Genomic DNA, 23,558 nt, shown 5'->3' with positions numbered 1-23,558 from the left:
ATGAGACTAGAGAAGAGGGTATTTTTTCTTTTATTTATACTATGAGTCATTTTATGAGGAAATAATTTCATATATAATTACACAATTTAAATGTTTAAATAAATAACATGGACTATTGTAAAAATTCCATTGAACAAATGAATGAGTCATATCAACATGGATTCCAGTTCCCACTCTGATATTTAGGGAGTGTGTGACCCAAGCCACTTCTCCTATAGGATCCTCAGTTTTTCTCTAAATTGGGGGGATGATTGTAAACCCCTACTCCAGCATGAAAAATAGCTTATTAGTCAGGTCCCCTCATTCCCTAATAAAGCTAGAGATCAGAAATTTCAGTGTCCTCATCCACAAAGTATAATCACAGAACCAGCCCGAGAGCCCTTGAGGTTAGAGTCTAGTGGTCTTATAACCAGACCCGAGTTAGAGAGCTTGTTACAGGTATAGCTTTCTGGAGTTCACCCCAGACCTATTACTGGGTTGGACTCTCTGGGGAGAGAATTGGGAATCTGTAGGTTTGTCCTCTTTCCACTAATTCAGAATCAAGTTCAGGTGGCACCTCTGTAGACTTTTCTTCCCAGCAACCTCCTTCCCTGAAAGGACTTAAAAACTTTCCCCAAAGATATGATAATATTATATATGTATATCTTAAAAAAAGCATATATATCTCATATAATATACATTATATATTGAGATATAAACCATATGTATATTTATACATATACATAATAAAATAATTGTAAATAAATTCAAAGTAAAATGTACATGTGTGTATACATACACACAATATGCTACATGGTGTATGGGATTACCAGAGATTTTGAATTCTCCTTTAGCATGTAACTAGATCTCTAATACCTAGTGCCTCAGGCAGCCAAAGCTAAAATGGGTTCCATTTACTTGGTTGGTGGTTTTTCCTCAAATCCTTTTTCCCCTTCAGCTGTTTCCAAGGACAGGGAATTTCATCCTTTCATTTTATGTATAGGGAGTAACCAGCAGCAGCAGCGAGGGGCCCAGTGGGCACCTTGAGAAGGCTTCAACCCACTTCCCTGATAGTGTCTATCACTACAATCTAGACAATCTGATATTAGGTGCAATGCAAACACAGCTTCAAGGCCTGATACTGAATATTTATGCCTAGTGCATGCCTTTTCATTGCTCTATGTGTATCATATCTTTTAACTGCTCTCAGTTTTCTCTTATTTGTCTAATAAACGAAACTAGTTTATTGTCTTATAGTTCTTGTAGGTCAAGAGTCTGGTATGAGTCTCACCAGACTAAAATTAAGATGTTGGCAGGTTGTGTTCCTCTCTGGAGGCTGTGGAGAAAAATTCGGGTTGATGGTAGAATTCTGTTCCCCATGGTTGCAGAATCTGTGTTTTTGTGCTGGCTGCAAAGTGAGGGCCATTCCGAGCTCTAGAGGCCACCACATTCCTTGGCTAGTGGTGCCCTTCCCCTGTCTTTGTGGCCAGAAATGGGTCAGTCAGGTCCTCACGCTAATCCTGACCACTGCCGGAAAAGTTCTTCCCTTTGAAGAATTTGTGGGGTTAGATTTGGCCTAGCTGGGTAATCCAGGGAAATCTCCCTATCTTAATGACATTTGTAAAGTCCTTTTTGCCATTTAAGGTAACATATTTACATATTCTGGAGATAAGGTAATGGCCATCTTTGGAGAGCCATTTTTCTACCAACCACACTTCTCATGACAGCACCATCAGCATCCCTATTTTATAGGTAACTAGACTAGATTAAGGTCTCAGAGGCAGTAACTTGTACAATAATGACATGGATCCAGACCTTATGCTTTTAACTAATGGGTTATTTTGCATTTTTCATTGGTCAGAAATAGACATTCAAAATTCAAGACATTCAAATTTTCATCTAGTTGGTCAGATAAGGAGCAAACATCTAAAAATCTAGGATCATTATCTTTCTCAATAAAAAAAATATATATCTGGGGTGCCTGGGTGGCTCAGTCAGTTAATCGTCCGACTTCAGTTCAGGTCATGATCTCACAGTTTGTGGGTTCAAGCCCTACATCAAGCTCTGCGCTGAAAGCTCAGAGCCTGGATCCTGCTTTGGATTCTGAACCTCCCTCTCGCTTGGTCCCTCCCCCGCTCACACTCTGTCTCTCTCAAAAATAAATAAACATTTAAAAAATATATTAAGAGTGCACATATTTATAGAATTTGCAAGTGTGACGCTGAAACCAAATCACCAATACTCCCCAATTTCAAGTTCACTTTCCCACTACCCACCACACAAATCCCCTCCTTCCTCATCTACCCACAGAAAACTTGTGAAGTTTCTGTACAAAAATACAAAAGGGCCAAAGTTACTCAACTGCTCATCTACAATTTCAGTTGAAGAACCTCATGGCCTTCCCACCACCAAATCCAGGGCCATGATATACTCACCCAATTTCTTCCCTTCATCTCCTTTTCTTCCTGTGGCAGAATGTCCAAGTACTTGGTGTCTTAGTGACTGCCCTTCCCACTCCATCCCTGGGCTTCTGCTCTCTGCTGGCTCTCTCCTCCTGCCCCCACCAGACAATCATATAGTTCCTCTCTTCTTATTTTAACAATCCAACTAGTCACCATGCCAATGGTGAGCAGGGGTGCTATGGAAATGGAAGTTGGTGGTGAAGGTGGTGGCAGTAGCAGATTTGGTCCCCCGTAATCTCCATCGGCCCACCCCTGCCACTCCAAACAGCGTTAGCTGCTCCTACATTACTTTGATAAAAACGAAATTTAATTTCCAGAGATCGAAGTTCTCTGGAGCTCCAGTCCCATTACTTTCTAATCACATTGTTCTAAGTCATTACTGTAACAATTCTGGGGCTGCCCCTAAAACCAATTTCTCATTTTATAGGAATAACAACAACAAAAACAACAAAAAGGAACTGTGAAGGAAATCATTTTTAAACATTTAGAAATTTTAGAGTGTTCTTAAAGTCCTTGTCCTCTGGTCTTCCTGGCTTCTTTTTTAGAGTTGGCTCTGGTCTTGTCATGCCAAGGGAAGCTGCAGTCTCCCCACTTTAGCTTCCTAAGACGGAAATTTCATCTATCCTTATTCAGATAAGGAATAATGTTATCAATTTGAAGCAGGTCACTTGAATTCCCAACTGAAGCGATAGTTCTAAATATAGAAGTCTCTGGAGCTGTTTGATTTCCTTCCTTCCTTCCTTCCTTCCTTCCTTCCTTCCTTCCTTCCTTCCTCTTTTTTTCTCTCTTTCTCCCTTTCTCCCTTCCTCCTTTCCTTCCTTACATTCTTTCCTTCTCTTTCTTTGTTTTTCTCTTATTTCAGGTTTAATTACCCTCTCTGAACTTCACTTTAAACCGGTTCTTTGCTTTCCATCTTTTCTTTTTCAGTTGTGAAATGAAAACAGATAACATTTATAGTCAATCTTCTGTGTGGTTTGGCACTAAGCTTGGTCAAAGAAAGTTTCGTTTATGAGAGGGAATACGTCTGAAGACTGCTACCTTTGAATTAGCTTGTTAACCCCATCCATTAAATCTGATGCCCAAGAAACTGACTCAAGGTTAGGTACATAGGAGCTAATGAAAACAGTGAGAACTTAGGATCTTACTCTGTACAGGTTCTAAATGCTTGCCTGTTCTTTCAACAGCCTTGTAAGTAGTAATTATTATTATCCTGTCACATATGGAAAAACCAATACACAAAGGGTAAGGAATTTGTCTGAAGGCTAAATACCTACAAAATGGCTGAAGATCTTCAAGCCTTTTCTCTTAGCTTCTTCATGGGCTACAAGATATCTTAGAATGACTACCTTCACTTAGAGCTTAACACTTTTAAGTTAGAGAAACTAGATTCCACATCCAATTAAAAATCTGCTGCTGGATAAATGTGGAAGTATGTAGACTACTACATACTAGTAGTATGTGGCTGAATTCTAACATAAAACAAAATGTAATGTTTAATTTGTGGCTTAGAAATCAAAAGGATTTGTTAAAAAACAAATAGACTTAGAATTCAGGAAACCTCAAAGAGTCCCAGCTAGGCCTTTAATAACCCTGAGCCTGTTTCTTTGCCAAAAAAGTGGGTATAATAATAGTTAATGCATAAGATTATCATAAAGATTAAACAAGATGCATAATATGGTCTTTCTATAAACAACAAAAGGGCTATAAAACAACTGCATCTTTAATCACATTAGGATCTCATTTATCTCTCTTGTCAACCAATCACCTTTCAACTTTTCATACATCGCCAATAATCTTCACAGCAATACTACAAAGTGCAGAAAGTTATCTTCATTTTGCAGGTGAGGAAATCAGAGCTCACAGAAGATTAAGCAATTTCCAACTACAATACAGCTAGTAACAGATCTTCTAGTGTTGGAACCCAGAGCTGGTGTTTGTAAGCTCTCACTGATAAACGCAAAAGCAGATTTTCAGCAGCTACTGATTGACTAGGTCAGGAGGAAAAGCTGATGTCTTCCTTCTAAACTGCATGACTCCAAATGCGAACCTAAAGGTGATCTTGCATCCAACTTTAGAAAACCCCACGGGCCTCTCAAGCCATAGGATTTTCAAGCTGAAAGGGGCCTTAGAGAACAGAGGATTCTAGTCTAATTTCTTCATTTTTTACTTGAAGAAAATGAGTTCGAGTCTCTTGTCTGAGTTATATAGTGCATTATTGGGCATATCCAGTGTGGGAACTCAGGTCTCCTGACCCTCAGTTCCATGTTTATCCCACTTCTTTCAAAGTCTGGGCAGATTTACAAAGCTGCAACATTGTGCTTTCCATCAGTTCACATTATTTCTGGGTTCCATTATTAGGCAATTCCTTAGTTCTCAAGAAAAGCCCTATGACAGTTTCTCAAGCTCCCAAAGGAAATTTTATCATAGTTCAAAATGAAGCTTGAGCACTTACTACGTGCCAGACACTGTGGTAAGCACATTATCTTCCCTTTTGCAGTATCTTCCAAACTCTAATTATTTGAACACTACCTTTATTATTTTGCCAAATCTACATACCATCTGTATAGTTATTAACGTAATATTTGTCTTCATATCATCTTGAAAGTGTTAACTGCTTTAGCTTTATCCTGGGCTGTGATAGGAAATCAGGGTGTCCTAGTTATTTTTAAAATACACATCACATAAATACATAACTATTAGCATTAACAGTCATCTGAACTCTGTAAAATTATCTCATTTAAATACCCCCAGACCATAAAAAACTATTGTTATCCCTGCATATCCTATATCATATCCTTCTATTGTATCCCAATATGTTTGCATTTTGTCACAATATAGAAAACCCAAGCTTGCTTAAATAACTCTGGTCTCACGGCAAGTAAGTAGCATCACCATACTCTAAATCCAAGCCTGGCTAACTGCAAAGTCTTTGCTCCCCGCCTCGTCACTTACTGACATGAAGAAGTGCTTACAGATAGTTACATCAGGTCAGAACTTTAGGGGTCCTACTCTTCCAGGGCCACAGATTTACCCACATGTTTGATTATGTGCAGGGGTGGGTGAGTTTGGTTGGGGAAAACTTATAAGGGAACAACAGCACTATGACCTTTTTCTCTTTAAGTTTTTATTTTGGAAAATATCATATCTACAGAGAAGCTGAAAAAGTAGTGCAATGACCACTCCATAACCTGTGTTCAAGGATGGTTCACATTTACACTTGTTAAACTTGCACTGTGTGTGTGCGCACGCGTGCATGCACACGTACGTATGTATATCTGTTGTTTTGTTGGAATCATTTGAAAAGAATTTGCACATACTAGTGCCATTTCATTCCTAAATACTTTAGCATGTACTCGTTTAGAACAAAGACATTCTCCTACATAATTATAATACCATATCACACCCAAGAATGTAATAGATATACTAATATTATCTAATAAGCAGCCCATTTTTAAAATTTCCCAACTGCCCCATATTGTCCCTTACAGCTCTTTTCTTCTTTCCAGGATCTAAGATCACCTGTCCCATTTGGTTGTCAGTTCTTAGTCTCCTTTTATGTAGAACAGTCCTTCTACCTCTTGTTTTTCATTCATTGTCATTTATTAAAATTTCAGACCAATTTTCACGATTAGTTAGATTCAGGTTAACCTGCCCCTTTTTTTGCACATTCCTTCGGTAATATGGTTATGCAAAATCACTTGAGAAAAAGTTACACAGATTGGTCAGAAAACAGTAAATATCCTTAAAATCCTGAATAGATACATGATATAAAATCCTGAATAAAATATATATTTTAGCAGCCAGATGAACTATCAGTTGGCCAAGAGAAGTAGCTTTGATCTGTGGTAGCAACACCCGACATTCCCCACATCCTCCATATGGTCACCAACTTGAATGAATCCCCCTATTCATTTCCTCAAGCCCATTTAAAATAAACATAATGCTGTTTTACCTTATCTTTTGTCATTTTACCAGTTGGAGTCCTCCTCTGAATTCCAAGTCCTGTAGTGAGTGTGGCACACGCAGCTGGCCAGCCTCTGCCTTTCTCCAGCTTTCTACTAGTTATACATTAGAGGAGGAGGAGCAAGGCAAGGAAGCCGTGTGGCCATGTAAAAGTCCAAAACTAATCTTGGCAGAGGCTGATATTGATGAGAATGTAATCAATAAATGCTTTGTCTTAGTGACTTGTGGCTTCAATGCCTGTGCACCAGCAAAAGAAAATTGGAGTAGGTCCCTTAGGCATGAGTTACAAAGCAGAGATGGTCACACTTTAAGACACGTTAAGTATGCCAGTAATCAGAGATAGGTGAAAAAAGAAATCGTTGGGGTCCTTTGTAGAAGGTAAGATGTGCTGGGCCAACATACCATGCTGTGGGGATGACAAAGACAGGGAGAAGGGAGGACACTCCACTCTGCCCCGTAGAGAACCAGTACAGTGATGTTTTTGCTTTCTAGCTGGGTTTGTGTAGCCAGAGGCCATTGCAGTCTTGAGTGGTTCACCTGAATGAGCTTTGGAGAGCTGAGAACTTGGGTTTGAATCTCAGCATTTACTGGTGGTGTTATTAAGCGGCTGGCTCACAGTGACTTTTCTGTGCCTTAGTTTTTTTCACCTAATAAAATGAAAATAAGAGAACACACGTTGTTTTGTCATGTGGATTAAATGTCATAGGAAACTGCTTAGCATAATGCATAAGTGCTCAGCAGTGTTGGCTATTATTATTATTGTTTTGGTGTATGTCAAGAGACACTTGTTGGAGTGGGGTTCTTAAATAAATCTGCCCATATGGCCTGAGTTTGTGCCCTTCTGTGTCTCCTGTATGATATTTAGTCCCTATGGGAGCCCAGGTGGCATCAAAATTGGTTGAACTTGAACTGTGTTTGGGACGATTGTCACTGGCTCCACTGAGGCTCAGCTGGAACCAGGTCCTAGGGAGGAAATATAACAGAGAGTCCCCCAAGCCACGGATGTTACAAAGAAACAGACAGTGATAAAGTGAAGAGGTAAAGGAGACTCTGATTTCATGTGTCTTGTATTTTGCTGTCATCCTTTTATTTCAATTACCACTCTCTGCAGGGTAACACAACTGAGTAAATAATTCAACTCAAACCACATACTTTTATTGAGCCCGGTACAGTCCCAAGCTCTGAAATACATGAGATAAATAAAACACTTGGAGCTCGTAAGGTATAAGGACAGATGAATGGAATCACAGACACGCAACACAGTTTTTTTTCTTTAGTAGAAAGGCATGAAGGAATATTATTAGCAATGATAGTTAATCTTTATTGAGTTCTTGCTTGTTGCCAGGTGCTGCTCTCAGCATTTTACATAGATTAACTCGTTCATCGTAACATAAGGCACTCTCCGTTGTTGAGCTAAGCTTTGGAGGAGCAAAGTTAGCCCAGGTAGCCACCTGCCACCACTGACGTTAGTGCGTTGCCAGAGTCTGCTTTCTGCACCAGTTTCAGCGGCTGATGCGAACGCTTCCCCGTCAGAGCCTCTACAATCAGGGGAGAATTTCTTAGCAATCATCTTCCAGTGACGTGACATCGCAATAAAGAGTCTTTGGGCGGCTGTGGAAACTGGGTTACCTTCCAGATTTTTCCCATCCTCTGTTTTTTGAATCTTCCTTTTTAAGAGGCAGCATTGGCCTTGAATGCTGCGTGGGATCAGGCGAGCCTTTAACTTCGGGTGCCGGTCGGAACAGCCCGGGCCGTGGGAACAGCGCGCGCAGGGCGCTGTCCTCCTCGCCGTTGGGAGCGCACCCTCGCTAACCCGGACGCGGGACCTTGAGCCACCCAGACCAGCTTCCTCTGGTTTAGCGAGGACCTCTCTTGTTCTGCTCTTGCTCAGAAATGAGTCATCTCCGCACCATTTAGGGAAGGGCTGAAACTATCTCCGGGGTGGGGGTGGAGGGTGGCAGTCACGGTGATTGCCTTGGTGGATTTAGCCCTCGGAGGACTGATACTCCATTTCGGCCTCTGGGGAGAGTTTGCTGGGGCGCCCACTGGAGGAGCTGCGGGTCCGATCGATCGATCGCACGGAGGCGTCCTCGTGTTTCCCCGGCTGTAGGATAAAGTCAGGCTTTTCGTGCTTTGCTGTCGGGTTGGGGGCCTCTCAGAGAGGTGCTTCGGTGCCCAGAATCACCCAGAGATCCCTGCCAGGTGGGGTGAACCAGTTCTGTGTGGTTGTTCTTTAGGCTTCACACTTTAAACCCGTCGGGTCAGATTCTGATTACTTCTTGCTTAATTTAACCTTCGTAGTAGATAACCAGTATCTCTAGGTGGTGAGAGTTTCCAAGTATAGAGAAGAGCCGCTCTTTATTATTATTATTATTATTTATTATCCTTCCATTCAGCAACACGAGTGTTTATTTCTATAAATGGGAAGAAAGAAAACCAGCTATCCCAGCATGCTGCATTCCTCTCTCACTGGGGCAAGTGCGGGTAATGCAAAGGCATCTCTGGGGAACCAAATCAAGTAAGTTCAAACTGGGCCAAGCCAGGAGCGCAAGGGAGTGTGGGAAACTCCTGTTCCCTGAGGAAGTCTGGTGTATTTTAAGATTTCCAAGTCAGATTTGCCCTCATTGTAGCCTGCCTCTTCTCGCCCTCTCCAGATACCTCTCTGGTCCAAGCTACCAGTGTCTCTTCTGACTTTGACTATCTGGCCTCCCTGTCTCCATTCTTACCCTACAGTCCCTTTTGACAAAGCAGCCAGCAGTGATTTAAAAATTAAACCAGACCATAATACCCCTTGCTTAAACGTCTCCAGAGGTGTCCCAGTCACCTTTAGAAGGAAACCCACATTCTTTACCATGGCTGACTTGGTGTAGCATTCCTTGACACTGAGATTTGCTCCCCTACTACTCTCCTCCTCTCCTGCTTAGCCACACTGGCCTCAGACTTGTTTAATGTGTTCCAGGCTCAGCACCTTTGTACTCCATGGGTCGCTGTCTAGAGTGCTGTGCCCCAGATTTGTCTGTGGCCAGCACCTCTACATTCAGATGACAGTTCAGACTCTCCAGCCAGTCTTTTTTTTCTTTCTTTCTTTTTTTCTTTAAAAATTTTTGAAGTTTGTTTATTTATTTTGAGAGAGAGAGAGAGAGGCAGCATGCACGGGAGGGGCAGAGAGAGAAGGAGAGACAGAATCCCAAGCAGGCTCCACACCAATAGGGCAGAGCCTGATGTGGGGCTCAAACTCATGCAAGATGATCCTGAGCCCAGACCAAGAGTTCGATGCTTACCTGACTGTGCCACCCAGGTGTCCCTCTCCAGCCAGTCGTCGTCTTTTTTTTTTTTTTTTTTAACGCTTATTTTTGAGAGACAGAGAGAGACAGAGCATGAGCAGGGGAGGGGTAGAGAGAGAGAGAGGGAGACAGAATCCTAAGCAGACTCCAGGCTCCAAGCTGTCAGCACAGAGCCCGATGCAGGGCTCGAACTCATGAGTTGTGAGACCATGACCTGAGCCAAAGTTGGACACTTAACCAACTGAGCCACCCATGCACCCCTCTCCATGCATCCTGTCTTCTTAAGGTGAACACCACCTACCCCTTCCAACTCATTCTCGGTCCTGTTACTCTATTTTCTTCCTAGCACTTATGCTTGAAATTTTATTTACTATTATTTTATAATCAAAATATTAAACATTAAATATTTATATGTAAATTAATAAGTAATAAGTATAACATTATATTATAAGTGTAATATGATTGTTATATATAATATAAATTAATAATTACATATTTAATTGTTTAAATATTAAAATTATTTTAATTAAAATTTATTATTATTTTATTATTTATTTGTGTATTATCGCGTTCCCCTTTCTCCACCATATATGTGTAGACCTTGCCCATCTTGTTATTTCTAGTGCCTGTGAGAGTTCCTGGAGTAGAGTACTACTTCATAGTAGGCACTCAGTAAATATTTGTTTAATAAATGGAGGAAGTTCAAGAAAAGTTGTCCCATACTTTCTTGCAATGGGGGAGAAGGCGTCTGAGGCTGGCATTGGACATTGATTGATTTAAGTGTCAATAAATTCACTATTTACACTGCATTTTGCTAGGCACCTGTTACAACAGTGAATGGAACAGACAGGTTTCTACTCTTATGGGGTTACATTCTATGAAATAAATTAAATAGTACTGACGAAGAGAACAACAGGAGATGCCCACTTTAGAAAAAGTGCTCAGAAAAATGTTTTTTGAAGAGGTGTCTTTTTAGCTGATACCTGAAGAATGGGCAGGTGGTGTGGAGGGGGCAAGTATATGCAGCAAAGCCTGAGAGAGGAAAGATCTTGGTGGAAGAAGAAGAGAAGTGTAGTTGAAGCCAGAGAGCCAGAGGAACTGGAAAGAGATGTTATTGGGGAAATAGCAGCTGTACTCATGCAGGGCCTTGAAGGCCATGGGAATGAGCTTGGATTCATGCCAAGGGCAATGGGAACTCACTGGAGGGGATTAAGCATGGAAATGATATGATCCAATATATGTTTTAAGATCACTCATGCTGTTGAGTGGGGGGGTGCATTGGATGGGGCGTCTGAGAAAGAGAAGAGACATGATTGCAGGACTCTTTTAACAGTTCATCCTTGCTGTTAACCACTAGAAATAATGGTGGTAGCAGGGAAAGAGAAGTAACAAATTCAAGATGTATTTTGGTAGTTTAGCTAGACTTTTCCCTAACTGCTTGGGAGAGGAGTGAGGGGCAGAACTGAGGGTGGTAGATAGGTTTCTGGCTTGTTAAATAGGGATGACTGTGATGCTATTTAAGGCTATAGGTGCTGGATTGTTTATTCATCTGAGTGATAATCCACGTTCATCTCCCAGACCTCAAGGAGGGTCCCAATAAAATAACCAAAACAGACATGTTTTGTTTTACTTTTTAAAAGTTAAACTTTTTTCAAATAATTGTAGATTCAAATGCAGTTGTGAGAAATAATACAGAGAGTTCCCATATACCTTTTACCCAGTTTCCCCCAATGTGACATCTTGTAAAATACAGTGTAATATCATAGTCGGGATATTGACATCAGTAGTCAAGATACAGAACATTCCCATCGCCACAACGATCCCTCATGTTGCCCTTTTATAGCCACACCTACTTCCCTTTTACCCCTACTGATTCCTAAACTATGGCAACCACTAATCTTTTCTCCATTTTTATAATTTTGTCATTTAAACTATGTTATATATAAATGGAATTAGCTAGTATATGTATTAGTGTTCTCCAGAGAAATAGAACCAATAGGACGTGTGTATATATATGAGAATAGGAGAGAAAGAGATTTATTTTAAGGAATTACCTCACATGATTGTGGATTTGGTGAGTCCAAATTCTGTAAGGCGAGGCTGGCAGGCTGGGGACTCAGGAAGGAGTTGCAGTTCAAGTCCAAAGGCAGTCTGCTAGAGAATTCCCTCTTGCTCAGGGGAGGTCAGGCTTTTGTTCTATGAGACCATCCACTGATGAGACCCATCCACATGCTGAAAGACAATCTACTTTACTCAAAGTCCACCAACTTAAATATAAATCTCATTCAAAACATTGTCCTGGAAACATCCAGAATAGTGCTTGACCAAATATATGGGTACAGTGGTCCTACCAATTTGACACATCAAACTAATCTTACAGCATGTAACCTTTGAGATTGGCTTTTTTTGCTCAGTATAATTTCTTGAGATGCATCCAAATTGTTGCATGTATCAGTAGTTTGTTGGGTTTTATTGCTGAGTAGTAAGTGTTCCATGGTGTGGATGTGCCACAGTGTATTTAACCACTTACCTTTGAGAACATCTGGGTTGTTTACAGTTTTGGACTATTCCAAATAAAACTTAAGACATTTATGTAAACAAAAAACAAAAACAAAACTTTTGTGTGTGTGAACATAAGTCTTTTCTCTGGAATAAATGTCCATGAGTACATTTGCTAGTCCATAAACTTGTTGCCTGTTTAGTTTTTAAGAAACTTCCATTTTTACTTTCCTACCAGCAATATATGGGTGATCATTTTCCTGCAAGCTCATCATCTGATATTGTCATTATTTTTTAATTGAGACATTCTAAAGGGTGTGTAGTAATATCTCATGATGGTTTTATTTTGCATTTCTTTATTTTTTAATTAAATTAATCACTTTATTCAAAAGAACAACATATCTAGATTTCATTTCATTTCATGAGACAGCTACTTTTTTTTTTTTTTTTTAGTATAATTGACCCAAAATGTTACATTAGTTTCTGGTGTGCAAGTTAGTGATTTGACAAGTTTATATATTATGCTGTGTTCATCACAAGTGTGGCTATCATCTGTCCTGTTACATCATTATTACAATATCATTTACTGTATTCCTTATGCTCCTACTTTTTATTACTGTAACTTACTCATCTCATAAGTGGAGGCCTGTGTCTCCCTCCTCTTCACCCATTTTGCCCAAGCATGCATCCCCCTCCCTTCTGGTAACCATCAGTTTGTTCTCTGTGTCTATAGTTCTGACTCTGTTTTTTGTGTGTTTATTTAAAAAAATTTTTTTTAAGTATATTTATTTTTGACAGAGAGAGAGACGGAGCATGAGCGGGGGAAGGGCAGAGAGAGAGTGAGACACAGAATCTGAAGCAGGCTCCAGACTCTGAGCTATGGGCACAGAGCCCGAGTCCGGGTTCAAACTCACAGACCGTGAGATCATGACCTGAGCTGAAGCCGGACGCTCAACCGACTGAGCCACCCAGGTGCCCCTGTTTGCTCATTTTTTTTAGAAGATTCCATTTATGAGTAGAATGGTATAGTATTTGCCTTTCTCAGTCTGACTTATTTCACTTACCATAATACCCTCTAGGTTCATTCATTGTTGTCTCAAATGGCATGATCTCATCCTTTTTTATGGCTGTATAGTATTACATCATGTATGTGTACCACACTTTCCTTATCTGTTTGTCTATTGGTGGATGCTTGGGTGGCTTCCATGTCTTGGATGTTGTAAATAATGCTGCAATAAACCGAGGGGTGCATATAAGTTTTTGAGTTAGTGCTTTCTGTGGGAAAACAATAGTGGAACACTAGTATTTTCCCTGGAAAAACACTCAATAGTTGAATTGTTGGATTATATATTTCTATTTTTAACTTTTTGAGGAAACTTCATTCTGTTTTCCACAGTGGGTGCACCAATTTACATTCACCCCAATAGTGCACAGGTGTTCCTTTTTCTCCACCTCTTTGTCAATGCTAGTTTCTTATCTTTTGCATTTCTTTAATGGTTAATGATGTTGAACACATTATCATTTACTTATTTGGCATCTATATATGCTTTTTGGTGAAATGTCTCTTCCTGCCTTTTGTTTATTTTATAATTAAATTATTGTTTGTGTGTTTATGTATCTGTGTGTTTTCTGTTGAGTTTTGACAGCTTCTTATGTATTTTAGCTACTACTTCTTTGTTGGATACATGATTGACAAATATTTTCTCCCGCATTCTAGCTTGTCTTTTCATCGTCTGAACAGGATCTTTCATAGAGCAAAAGATTTTAGTTTTTCCGGAAGCCAATTTATTAATTTTTCTTTTTATAGATTATGCTTTTGGTGTCATATCTTACTTTTGGATAGCCTTCATCTTGAAGATTTTCTTCTACGTCATTTTTTTTTTCTAAAAGAGTTATTATGTTACACTTTATATTTAAGTCTATGATCCACTGCGTGGTTTTTGGTATAGTGTGGGACCTAGACTGAGGTTCATTTTTGTCTATGGATGGATGTCCAATTGCTCCAGTACCATTTATTGAACAGGTTATCTTTCTTCTATTGAATTGCTTCTGCACCTTTATCAAAAATCACTTGAGCATATTTATGTGGATTTATTTCTGGGTTTTCCATTCTGTTGCATTTATGTTTGTGTCTGTCCCTCTACCAATAACAGAGTGTTGCTTACTATAGCTACATAAGTCTTGAAATCCGGTGTACTGATTCCTCCCACTTTATTCTTCTTTTTGAAAATTGTAGTTCCTTTATTTTTCCACATGAAATTTAAAATTTCATACGAATTAACAAAAACCTCTTGCTGAGATTTTGCTGGGAATTTATTTTAATTCCATTAAACTTGCATATCATTTTGGGAACAATTGACATTTTTACCATATTGAATCTTCCAGTCCATGAACATGCTCTTCATTTATTTGGATCTTCTTTGATTTCTTTTATAAAAGTTTTATGATTTTCAGCATACAAATCTTATTCATGTTTTGTCAGGTTCATGTGCTGAAAAAATTTTAAATATTTATTTTTGTGAGAGAGAGACAGACGGACAGACAGAGCATGAGTGGGAGAAGAGCAGAAAGTGAGGGAAAAACAGAATCCAAAGCAGGCTCTAGGCTCTGAGCCGTCAGTACAGCTCAAACCCACAAACCGCGAGATCATGACCTGAGCTGAAGTCTGATGCTTAACCTACTGCACCACCCAGCTGCCCCTGTTTTGTCAGATTTAAACTTAACTCTTTTATTTTTCTCAGTGATTTAAATAATATTGTATTTTTAATTTTAGTGTCTATGTGTTCCTTGCTAGAATATAGAAGTATAATTAATTTTTGTGTGTGTTCATCGTATATCCTACAATCGTACAGAACTCACTTATTCTAAGAGTTTTTAGTAGATTTCTTGGACTTTTCTATGTAGACAGTCATGTCACCTGAAAATAGGGAGAGCGTTATTTGTTATGTTATGACCTATATGCCTTTTATTTCCTGTTCTTAACTTATGACACTGGTAACAACTTCTAGCACTGTGATGAGTAAGAGTGACATAAGTGAATATCCTTGCCTTGTTCTTGATCACAGGGGAAAGCATTAACCTCTCACAATTAAGGATAGTGTTAGTTCTGGGTTTTCTGTAGATGCTCTTTATCATGAGAAAGTTCCTCTCTATAACTATTTTTCTAGGACTTAAAAAAAATTATGAATCAGTATTGAATTTTGTCAAATGCTTTTTTTTGTATCATTTGATACCATCATATGATTTTTTCTTCTTTAGCCTGTTAATATGATGGCTACATACCATCTTTGTTTTTTTTAGTGTTTATTTATTTTTGAGAGAGAGAGACAGAGAGGGAGAGAGCAAGAGAGTGTGAAAGCACAAATGGGGGAGGGGCAGAGAGAGAGGAGGACACAGTTTCTGAATTGGGCTCTGTGCTGACAGCAGACAGCCTGATGTGGAGCTCAAACTCATGAACCATGAGGCCATGACCTGAGCCAAAGTTGGATGCTTAACCCACTGAGCCACCCAGGCGTCCCTGTCTGGTTTCGATATCAGGGTAATATTAGCTTCATAAAATGAATTTAGAAGTCATCTCCTTTCTTTAGTTTTCTGGAAAGGATTGTGTACAAATGATGTTTGGTAAGATTTTGCAATGAAACAGTGTAGGTCTGGAGATTTCTTTTGGGGAGGTTTTAAATTATAGATTCAATTTCCTCAATAGTTACAAGACTATTCAAATGATCTATTTCATATTGGATGAGGTGTGGCAATTTGTGCTTTTTAAGGAAGTGGTATATTTCATCTAACTTGTCAAATTTGTGTCTTTCCTAGTATTCCCTTTTCATTCTTTTTATGTCTGCATGGTTTATAGTGATACACCTTGTTTCATTCCTGATATTGATAATTTTTGTCTTCTCTCTCTCTCTTTCTTTTTGTCAGTCTTGATACAGGTTTGTAAACTTTATTGATTTTTGCAAAGAATAAGATTTTTATTTCATTGATTTTTCTCTGTTATTTCTCTGTTTTCAATTTTATTGATTTCTACTCTTATCTTTATTAGTTTCTTCCTTCTGCTTGCTTTGGGTTTATTCTGTAATTCAGTTTCTAGGTTCTTGAGATGGGAGATTAACTGGTTGATTTGAGAATTTTCTTCCTTTCTAATGTATTAATTTAGTGCTATAATATTCCTTCTCAGCATTGCTTTAACAGTGTTTTACAAATTTTAACATGTTGCATTTCAATATTCATTCTGTTCAATTTTTTTTTATTTCCCTTGAGACTTCCTCTTTGATCTCTGGATTATTTTAGAAGTGTGAAAGAAGTGTTTGCACTCAACAAGTGTTGAGAATTTTTCTGTTTCTGTTATTGATTTCTAGGTTGATTCCACTGTGGTTAGGAAAAACACTGTACAATTTCAGTTCTTTTAAATTTGTTAAGGATTGTGTTGTGGCTCAAGATATGGTCTGTCTTGATATATGTTCCATGGACTCTTAGAAAGTATATCTCTTCTGTTGCTGTTGAGTGGAATGTTCGGTCAGTGTTGATTAGGGTCTGTTGTTTGATGGTATTGTTGAGTTCTTCTAGTTATGTGTCTAGTTGTTCTATCAATTGTTGTGAGAGGGGTATTAAAGTCTGCAACCATAATTATGGATTTATCTATTACTGCCAAGTAAAGGTAGAAGTCCATGTTGCCCATTCAGCTTACAATGATACTCAAGGTAGTGGGAGAGTTCTTCATTTATACTGGGCGGGGGTGAGATTTCCTGCTCCCCATGTGGTCTCCACTGATGCCATGGTGGGGATGACTTCATTCCTGATGGGCAAGGTAAAATTCCTGTCTCTCCACTAGGCCTCCTCTGGCAATACCCCAGCAGGAAGGGAGAGGGGAACTTCATTAATTCAAGTATGGGGGAAAGTCTAGAGTCTTCACGATTACCACTGATGCTGCTGGAAGGGAGTCTCAGTACAGCATGGATAAAATCATGCTCCTTATTTGGCCTTCTTTGACATCACCTAGGTAGAGATGTTGGGATTTTTTGTTAGTGCCTCCCAAGGATAGAAGTCTAGGTTCCCTACTCAGTCTTTGTCAGCTTAATTTGGGTCAGGGCCAGTTTTGTCTGTGATGATTGGATGGAATAAAGCAGTTATTATCCAAAAGTGTTTTTTTTTTTTTTGCCTTAGTAAGTTTTCCTTTTCCTTTGGCTAGAGAGAGCATATTTTCGAAGAACTTTTTTTTTTTTTTTTTTTTTGCTTATTTGTACCCATTGGCATTTCTGGGTTCTTCATTCCAAATTGGGGATATATGAAGCAGTGGAATTCACCACTACCATTTTTCAAATTTTGAGGTTTCTAGCCAGTTAGCTCTCTACTCTCCATCCTCTACAGTTTTCTTCTGTTTGTTTTATATTAATGTCCAGGGTTTTAGTTGTATTTAGCAGGGGGGAATAGGGAAGAGTTTGTCTACTTCATCTTCCTGGTAGCTGAGGCCTTGTTCCATTTTCAAAAGACTTTAGGGAAAGAAACCTAATGAATTATAAAACAATCCCAAGAACAAATAAACAAAAGATGAAGTCAAACCAAACTAAAACAAAACAAAAAAATTTATGACATTTAACTTAACTTTCTCCTACTGAAACTTCAGGTCTCCCCACTCATTTTGTTTTTTCTTATTTCATCAATACTAGAGTTGAGAAGTTATTGTTTTTCATCTCCTGTACTTTGGTTCATCGTATGTAATGGTGAGATACGGGGAAAAGAAAATGGGCTAAAAAGGTAAATAAATGTGGGCTCAAAACTCTCTCTTTGAGCTCTAAACAAAAGGGTATTAACTGCCTACTCACTATCTTCACATAAGTGTCTAATAGGTACAATCTAAATGTTATCATAATTAAACAGAAATCTTGATTTCTTTTTTTTTTAAATATTTTTTAGTGTTTATTTGTTTTTGAGAGAGAGGGAGAGAGGGAGAGAGAGAGAGAGAGAGTATGAGCAGGGGAGGGGCCGAGAGAGAGGGAGACACAGAATCTGAAGCAGGCTCCGGGCTCTGAGCTGTCAGCACAGAGCGCAACGCGGGGCTTGAACTCACTAACCATGAGATCATGACCTGAGCCAAAGTTGGGAGCTCAACTGACTGAGCCACCCAGGTGCCCCAGAAACCTTGATTTCTTACCTTCCCACCCTCGAATATGCCATTTGCTGCTAATGTAGCTTTAGGCCTCAATATCCACTTCTGTGAGACTGATATGATAATGTCTACTTTTTGGATTAGTTATAACAGAGAGTATGTGTAAATAAAGAGGACATGGCAAATACTAGCTGTTCAGTACTGATAGTGATTATTATTGTTATTGTACATGCATATGAATCTTTCTATACAAGTGAAATTTCATCATATCCTCCTTTATCTCCATACAACCGATTCCAACAGTTGGCCCTTCTGTAGTTTGCCCTCCTTGTTAGAGTGGAAGACTATGTCCCTGTTCGTCTCTAAAGGCAATGCCTACACTCCTGTTCTAGACCTTCTTTAATCTCTTAAGGACCTCATTCCTGCAATTATCCACTTTCTCTTCTTGCAGTCAAGAGAAATCATTACTTTCCCCATTTCTACCAAATTATTTACTTCAGCAATATAAAGCACGTTAACATGGCCCATCTGGGGGGAAATGCTCTCTTAATGTCTAGACGTTTGCTGCATTTCTCTGCTTCCCTTAATGGCAGAACTCTTCCAAAAAGTCGTCAGTGCTAACTATCTTCACTATTCACCAGTCTTTTCTCTTCAATCTGCTTTAAATGGGCTTTTGTCCTTCACCACACCTCTGAAATAGCTCTTTATGAGTTTCCCATCTCCCTAAGGATAATGGACAATTCTTTGTCCATTGGACCACTCTCCTTTTTATTGAAACGTTTTCTTCTCTTGACCTCATAACAACTGGATCACTTGAACTCATTTTCTGACTCCCTCTTCCTTTCCAGACTTCTTAATGGTGTTATAGTTCAGGGCTTAGTCCTTGTCCTATTTCTCTTTTTACCCACATTCATTCTGTATATAATCCCATTGGATCTAACGGCTGGTATCCAAAAGAATGTTCTGTGATGATAAAAATGTTCTGTATCTGTGCTGTCCCATATAGTTGTCACTAGCTACATGTGGCTATTTGAATTTAAATTAATTAAAATAAAAAATTCAGTTGCTCAGTCATACTAGTTACATTTCAAGTACTCAATATCTATGAATAGCTAATGGCTATTATATTGTACAACACAGAAGTACAATATCTATCTCTAGCATTGCACTTCTCTCTCCAAGCTTCAGACAATACTCAACATCTCCACTTAAATGTCGAAGAGTTTTTATCTTAAGTCAATCCTGTGTAAATGGAACTCCTACTTTCTCTAATTTTTACCCTTAAATTTGCTACCCCACAAGCCTTTTCTTGTTCAGTAAATGGCATCAAAAATTGTTACAAGCCAAGGGTCATTTTTTGTCTTTTAAGTCCTATAGCCAGTTCATTGGAAAGCTCTGCCCATTATGCCTTCCAAATATACCCCAAATCTGACCACATCTCACCATTTCTACCACCATCACTCTAGTCCAAGGGAGCACCCTCTTTGGCCTTGACTATTGCAATAGCCTCCTAACTACTCTCCCTGTCTCAATTCTTGCTCCTCTGCAGTTCATTTTCCTTGTAGTAGACAGAAATATCTTTAAAACATAAATATATCTTAAAAAAGTAAAAAACCAGGAGACATTTCCCTGTTTAAAATGCAATTTCTTTCCATTTAAATGAGAATAAATTAAAACTCCTAACCTTACCTAAAAAGCCTGCATGATTTGATCTTTTGCTTATTTTTTTAACATCTGCCCTTCCACCTTCATTTCTGTTCTTTTTACAGTAACCACCATGTTATCTGAGCCCATTAAGATAGCTCCTTTCTATCTGGAACACTCTTCCCAGGATGGATGCCTCCTTCTTATAATTTAGGTCTCAATTCAAATATGTCCCTCTCACCGTCACCTGTTTCTACCTTCACCCCCCAACCTACTCCTACCATCCTTCTTCCTGACCACCCTGGCTAAAATAGCATCTTCCCTCCATTCACTTATTACCATTATTACCCTATTGTAATTTGTTCATTGCATTTGTTAATGCCTAAACCCAACTTATGTATTTGTTTCCATGTTTATTTTTATTATCTCCCTAAAGACCATACAAAGTCCTTGAGGAACAGACTCTATCACGCCCACTGTTGTATTTTCAACTCCTCAAATAGTTTTAGTACACACACACACACACACAGTAGGTGCTCCTAAAAGACTGGATTTTAGGATATTTGTTGATTAATATCAAATATAAATATTTGTTGATTAATTAATAATTAGGCAATATACACAATTTGCCAGAATCTTTTTCTACCATACATCTGGAGTAGACTGCCTAGGTTTGAACCACAGTTTCGTTGCTTAGCTATGTGACCTTGGGAAAGTTACTTAAACCTTCTGTGTCATAGTTTTCTCATCTGTAAAATGGGGCACATAATAGTGCTTATCTCATAGGTGTGTAAGGATTAAAGAAGTTATTACATGTACTTGGAATGTTTGGAACAGTACCAAGCCCATAATAACTATTTGCTGCTATTATTATTAATTACTGAATATATGCTAAATTTCATTAAAGGGCACCTTCATTTTGAAGGTTTTCAATAAGGACATTGGGTTTCAAGGGATGATGATGATACTTCAAGAATTCCCTGACTCTGATCAAAACATGCCAACTGTAGTGATTATTATAGATTTTATTTATTTAATAAATATTTATTCTCTTTTTAATCAATGATGCTTAGAATTAGTCCCAGGAAGCAGGTCAAAAAGATCATCTCTTGCCCACCTAGAGAGAAAGGGAAGAATATTTAACTAATTAGTATGGCCTTCCCACTAGGGGATTCCTGATGGGTATCTTTAAACCTTGGAAGAGCCCACAGGACATTAGCATCATCTCATTGCATTGTTTGTCTGGCAATGAAAGATCTTGATATTATCATTAACCTTTAGAAAATCAGTAAGGCAAGAAGCAATTTCACAAAAGAACTAAGAATTAGAAAAGTAATCAATAACCAAATTCCTATCACCTCTTTCTAAACTATTGAATGTCTACCATGGTTCAAAAATGTTACACATTGTCACTTCATCCCTGTAACACCATTTGAATAGGACACTATTTTCATTTAACAGTGAGAAGACTAAGGCTCAGAGCACTGAAGGATCTATCCCAAGCTTCCATGGCTAATCAATGGCAAAGCTGCTCAAAAATATGTTTATAGATTATCTTTTATGTTCCAGGACTGGAAGGAGCAGTGAACTAATCAGATAAGATTCCTGTCTTCCGAGAATTTACATTCTTATAGGGATTGGGATCCAAGTTTTGGAACCTATCTTGAGAGCACCTCAAATTTGTGAAAATGACAACCTATAGGGGGTGAGGTAGGAAATTGACAAATGTGTTAACAAACACATCAAAACACTGAACAACCACTGTAGCAGTCACAAATATTTAATGGACACTTGATGGAAAACATACTCTTTCTTTTAGTTCTACCCACAATCCAAATAGAAAGTCATATATTGCATGGATAATCTCCATATAATAAGAGTATGATATTTTTCCTTGTGAAAACATAAAATAAGGACTTCATTGAATGTATTAAGTTTGAGCATTGAAACTAAAAGGTACTAAAGAATTTGGGTAAACAATTTAGAGATAATTTAGAGGCCACAAAAATATTACAGATTCAAGCCTTAATTAAACTTTGTGTGTGCAAACAATGTAAGGCAGTTGGGCCAATAATATTAGACCCTTATATCTTAGAGTAGGCCTAGGCCTTTGGGATAAATAAGTCAATGAGCACAAAAGCCTGAGCTCTGATGTGATAGACTCAAGGGAGAATGATGAAGAATAGATATTTCTCTGATAGACAGTAGTATGAGTTTGGATTGTGTAGGGCAATGCGTAGAAAACGAAAGAGGGAGAACACCAAAAAGAATGGAGTTCAGTTCTCTAGGAAGGGCTGCTGAGGTTGGTGTATTGTTCCTGTTTGGATGCTGTGGGATTCAAATTGACCTCTTGGACTTTCCCTGGAAATGAGTCACAGCAGGGGTCCAGAGAGGTCAAGTTGTGGTCCAAGTGTGGTCATGGTCTCTATCTTCAGCCACACCCATGAGTAGGGGAGACTGTTAGGACCTAAAGGGTAGTGTCCCATGCTGGAACTAAAAGGAAAGAATCTGGGGCAGATTGTTGGTGCCAGTTCTGTCTGTGGCAGCCAATAAATTGGTCAGTTTCCTATATTCCTTATCTTCTCCTTCCTTTAATTTTACTTATAATTGAGTCGATTCAATAGATTTAATATAGGTGGATAAGAAAGAATGAATGGATTCTTCTGGCTAGCTCAGTGGTAACCTGGAGAGACTCAGACAATCTAAAGTGACAAATCCACATGTACACAGAGGCCTGTGGGACCTCTTGACCCCATCGCAGAGACAGACCTATGGTCACCAAGTGCAGGGCAGAGGAAGTAGCCCTGGTCACTGGGGCTGTGACTTTAAGACTTCATGGACAGATGCAGTGACCTTAATAGCCTTACAATGACCTGCATTGGGAGTCACAGACACCAGATAGTGCTACCCAGTGGCTTGTACAAGTCTAGGCACCTTTCCCACTTTTCTGCTCTTTCTTCTAGTCTGGAGCTTGTGATATTTGGCAATGACGACAGCTCTCATGAAAAGAGCAAGAGGTCTACTGAGTGGGCAGTCCCCTGGATTTGTGCCATTCATGTCACGAAGGTTTGACAATCTGTGGCTAATTCCTTTGACAGATGCACATCTACAGCAATTTTTCAGCGAGCACTGTCCCAAATTAATTAATCATTGGGTAATTCAGTCTAAATTGAATGGTGCTGCTGCATGCAGAAAAGTTTTTGTTTGCAATTTTTAAGTCATCTCAGTTTAAATTAAGTCTATTAAAATTCTCTGTTCCTAACCAGTTTTCAATCAAGGATGCCTATATGGCCACAACACTCCGCAGGGCATCTTTCTGTTATGAGTTTGTGTCTCTTTAATGTTCGCGGGTTAATCATTTTCAGACAGTGTTTGTGCTATTTTCTACCATTGCCTTCGGTACCATTTGCTGCTAATTTGTGGGGTGCTAAGGAAGGCTTACGAAGTTGACATAAAAAAGTGGGAGCAAAGATCATGAGGTCATCATGGAGGTTTCACAAACAATGTTGTTCCGTGTTGTTGACCAATAGGTCACCAATAAAAGGAGCAGTGTCAGGGAGAAACGGTTCTCGTGACAGTTGTTTACCAGACACAGAGGAGTTCCAGGAATGTACTGTCATA

General features: G+C 38.9%; 1 protein-coding gene across 2 annotated transcripts in view; it reads right to left on the bottom strand.

The window, feature by feature from the left end:
- Nucleotides 1-6,512, bottom strand: part of SLC2A2 (solute carrier family 2 member 2) — a 31,106-nt gene extending 24,594 nt beyond the window's left edge. The window contains exons 1-2 of one of the 2 annotated variants that reach the window (XM_045502992.1): nt 6,394-6,498; nt 2,415-2,617 (exon numbers count right to left, since the gene is read on the bottom strand). In XM_045502992.1, the coding sequence (XP_045358948.1) occupies nt 2,415-2,432 (18 nt within the window). In that variant the 5' untranslated portion in view covers nt 2,433-2,617; nt 6,394-6,498. Of the gene's footprint in view, nt 1-2,414; nt 2,618-6,393 lie in introns of both variants that reach the window. The other variant, XM_045502993.1, reaches the window with a different exon arrangement.
- Nucleotides 6,513-23,558: the final 17,046 nt, after the last annotated feature.

This window comes from Leopardus geoffroyi, chromosome C2, assembly GCF_018350155.1.
Source record: "Leopardus geoffroyi isolate Oge1 chromosome C2, O.geoffroyi_Oge1_pat1.0, whole genome shotgun sequence".
In the NCBI taxonomy this organism is placed as follows: Eukaryota; Metazoa; Chordata; class Mammalia; order Carnivora; family Felidae; genus Leopardus; species Leopardus geoffroyi.
Note: the sequence above shows the minus strand (reverse complement) of the source record. Positions and strands in the feature narration are given on the sequence as shown.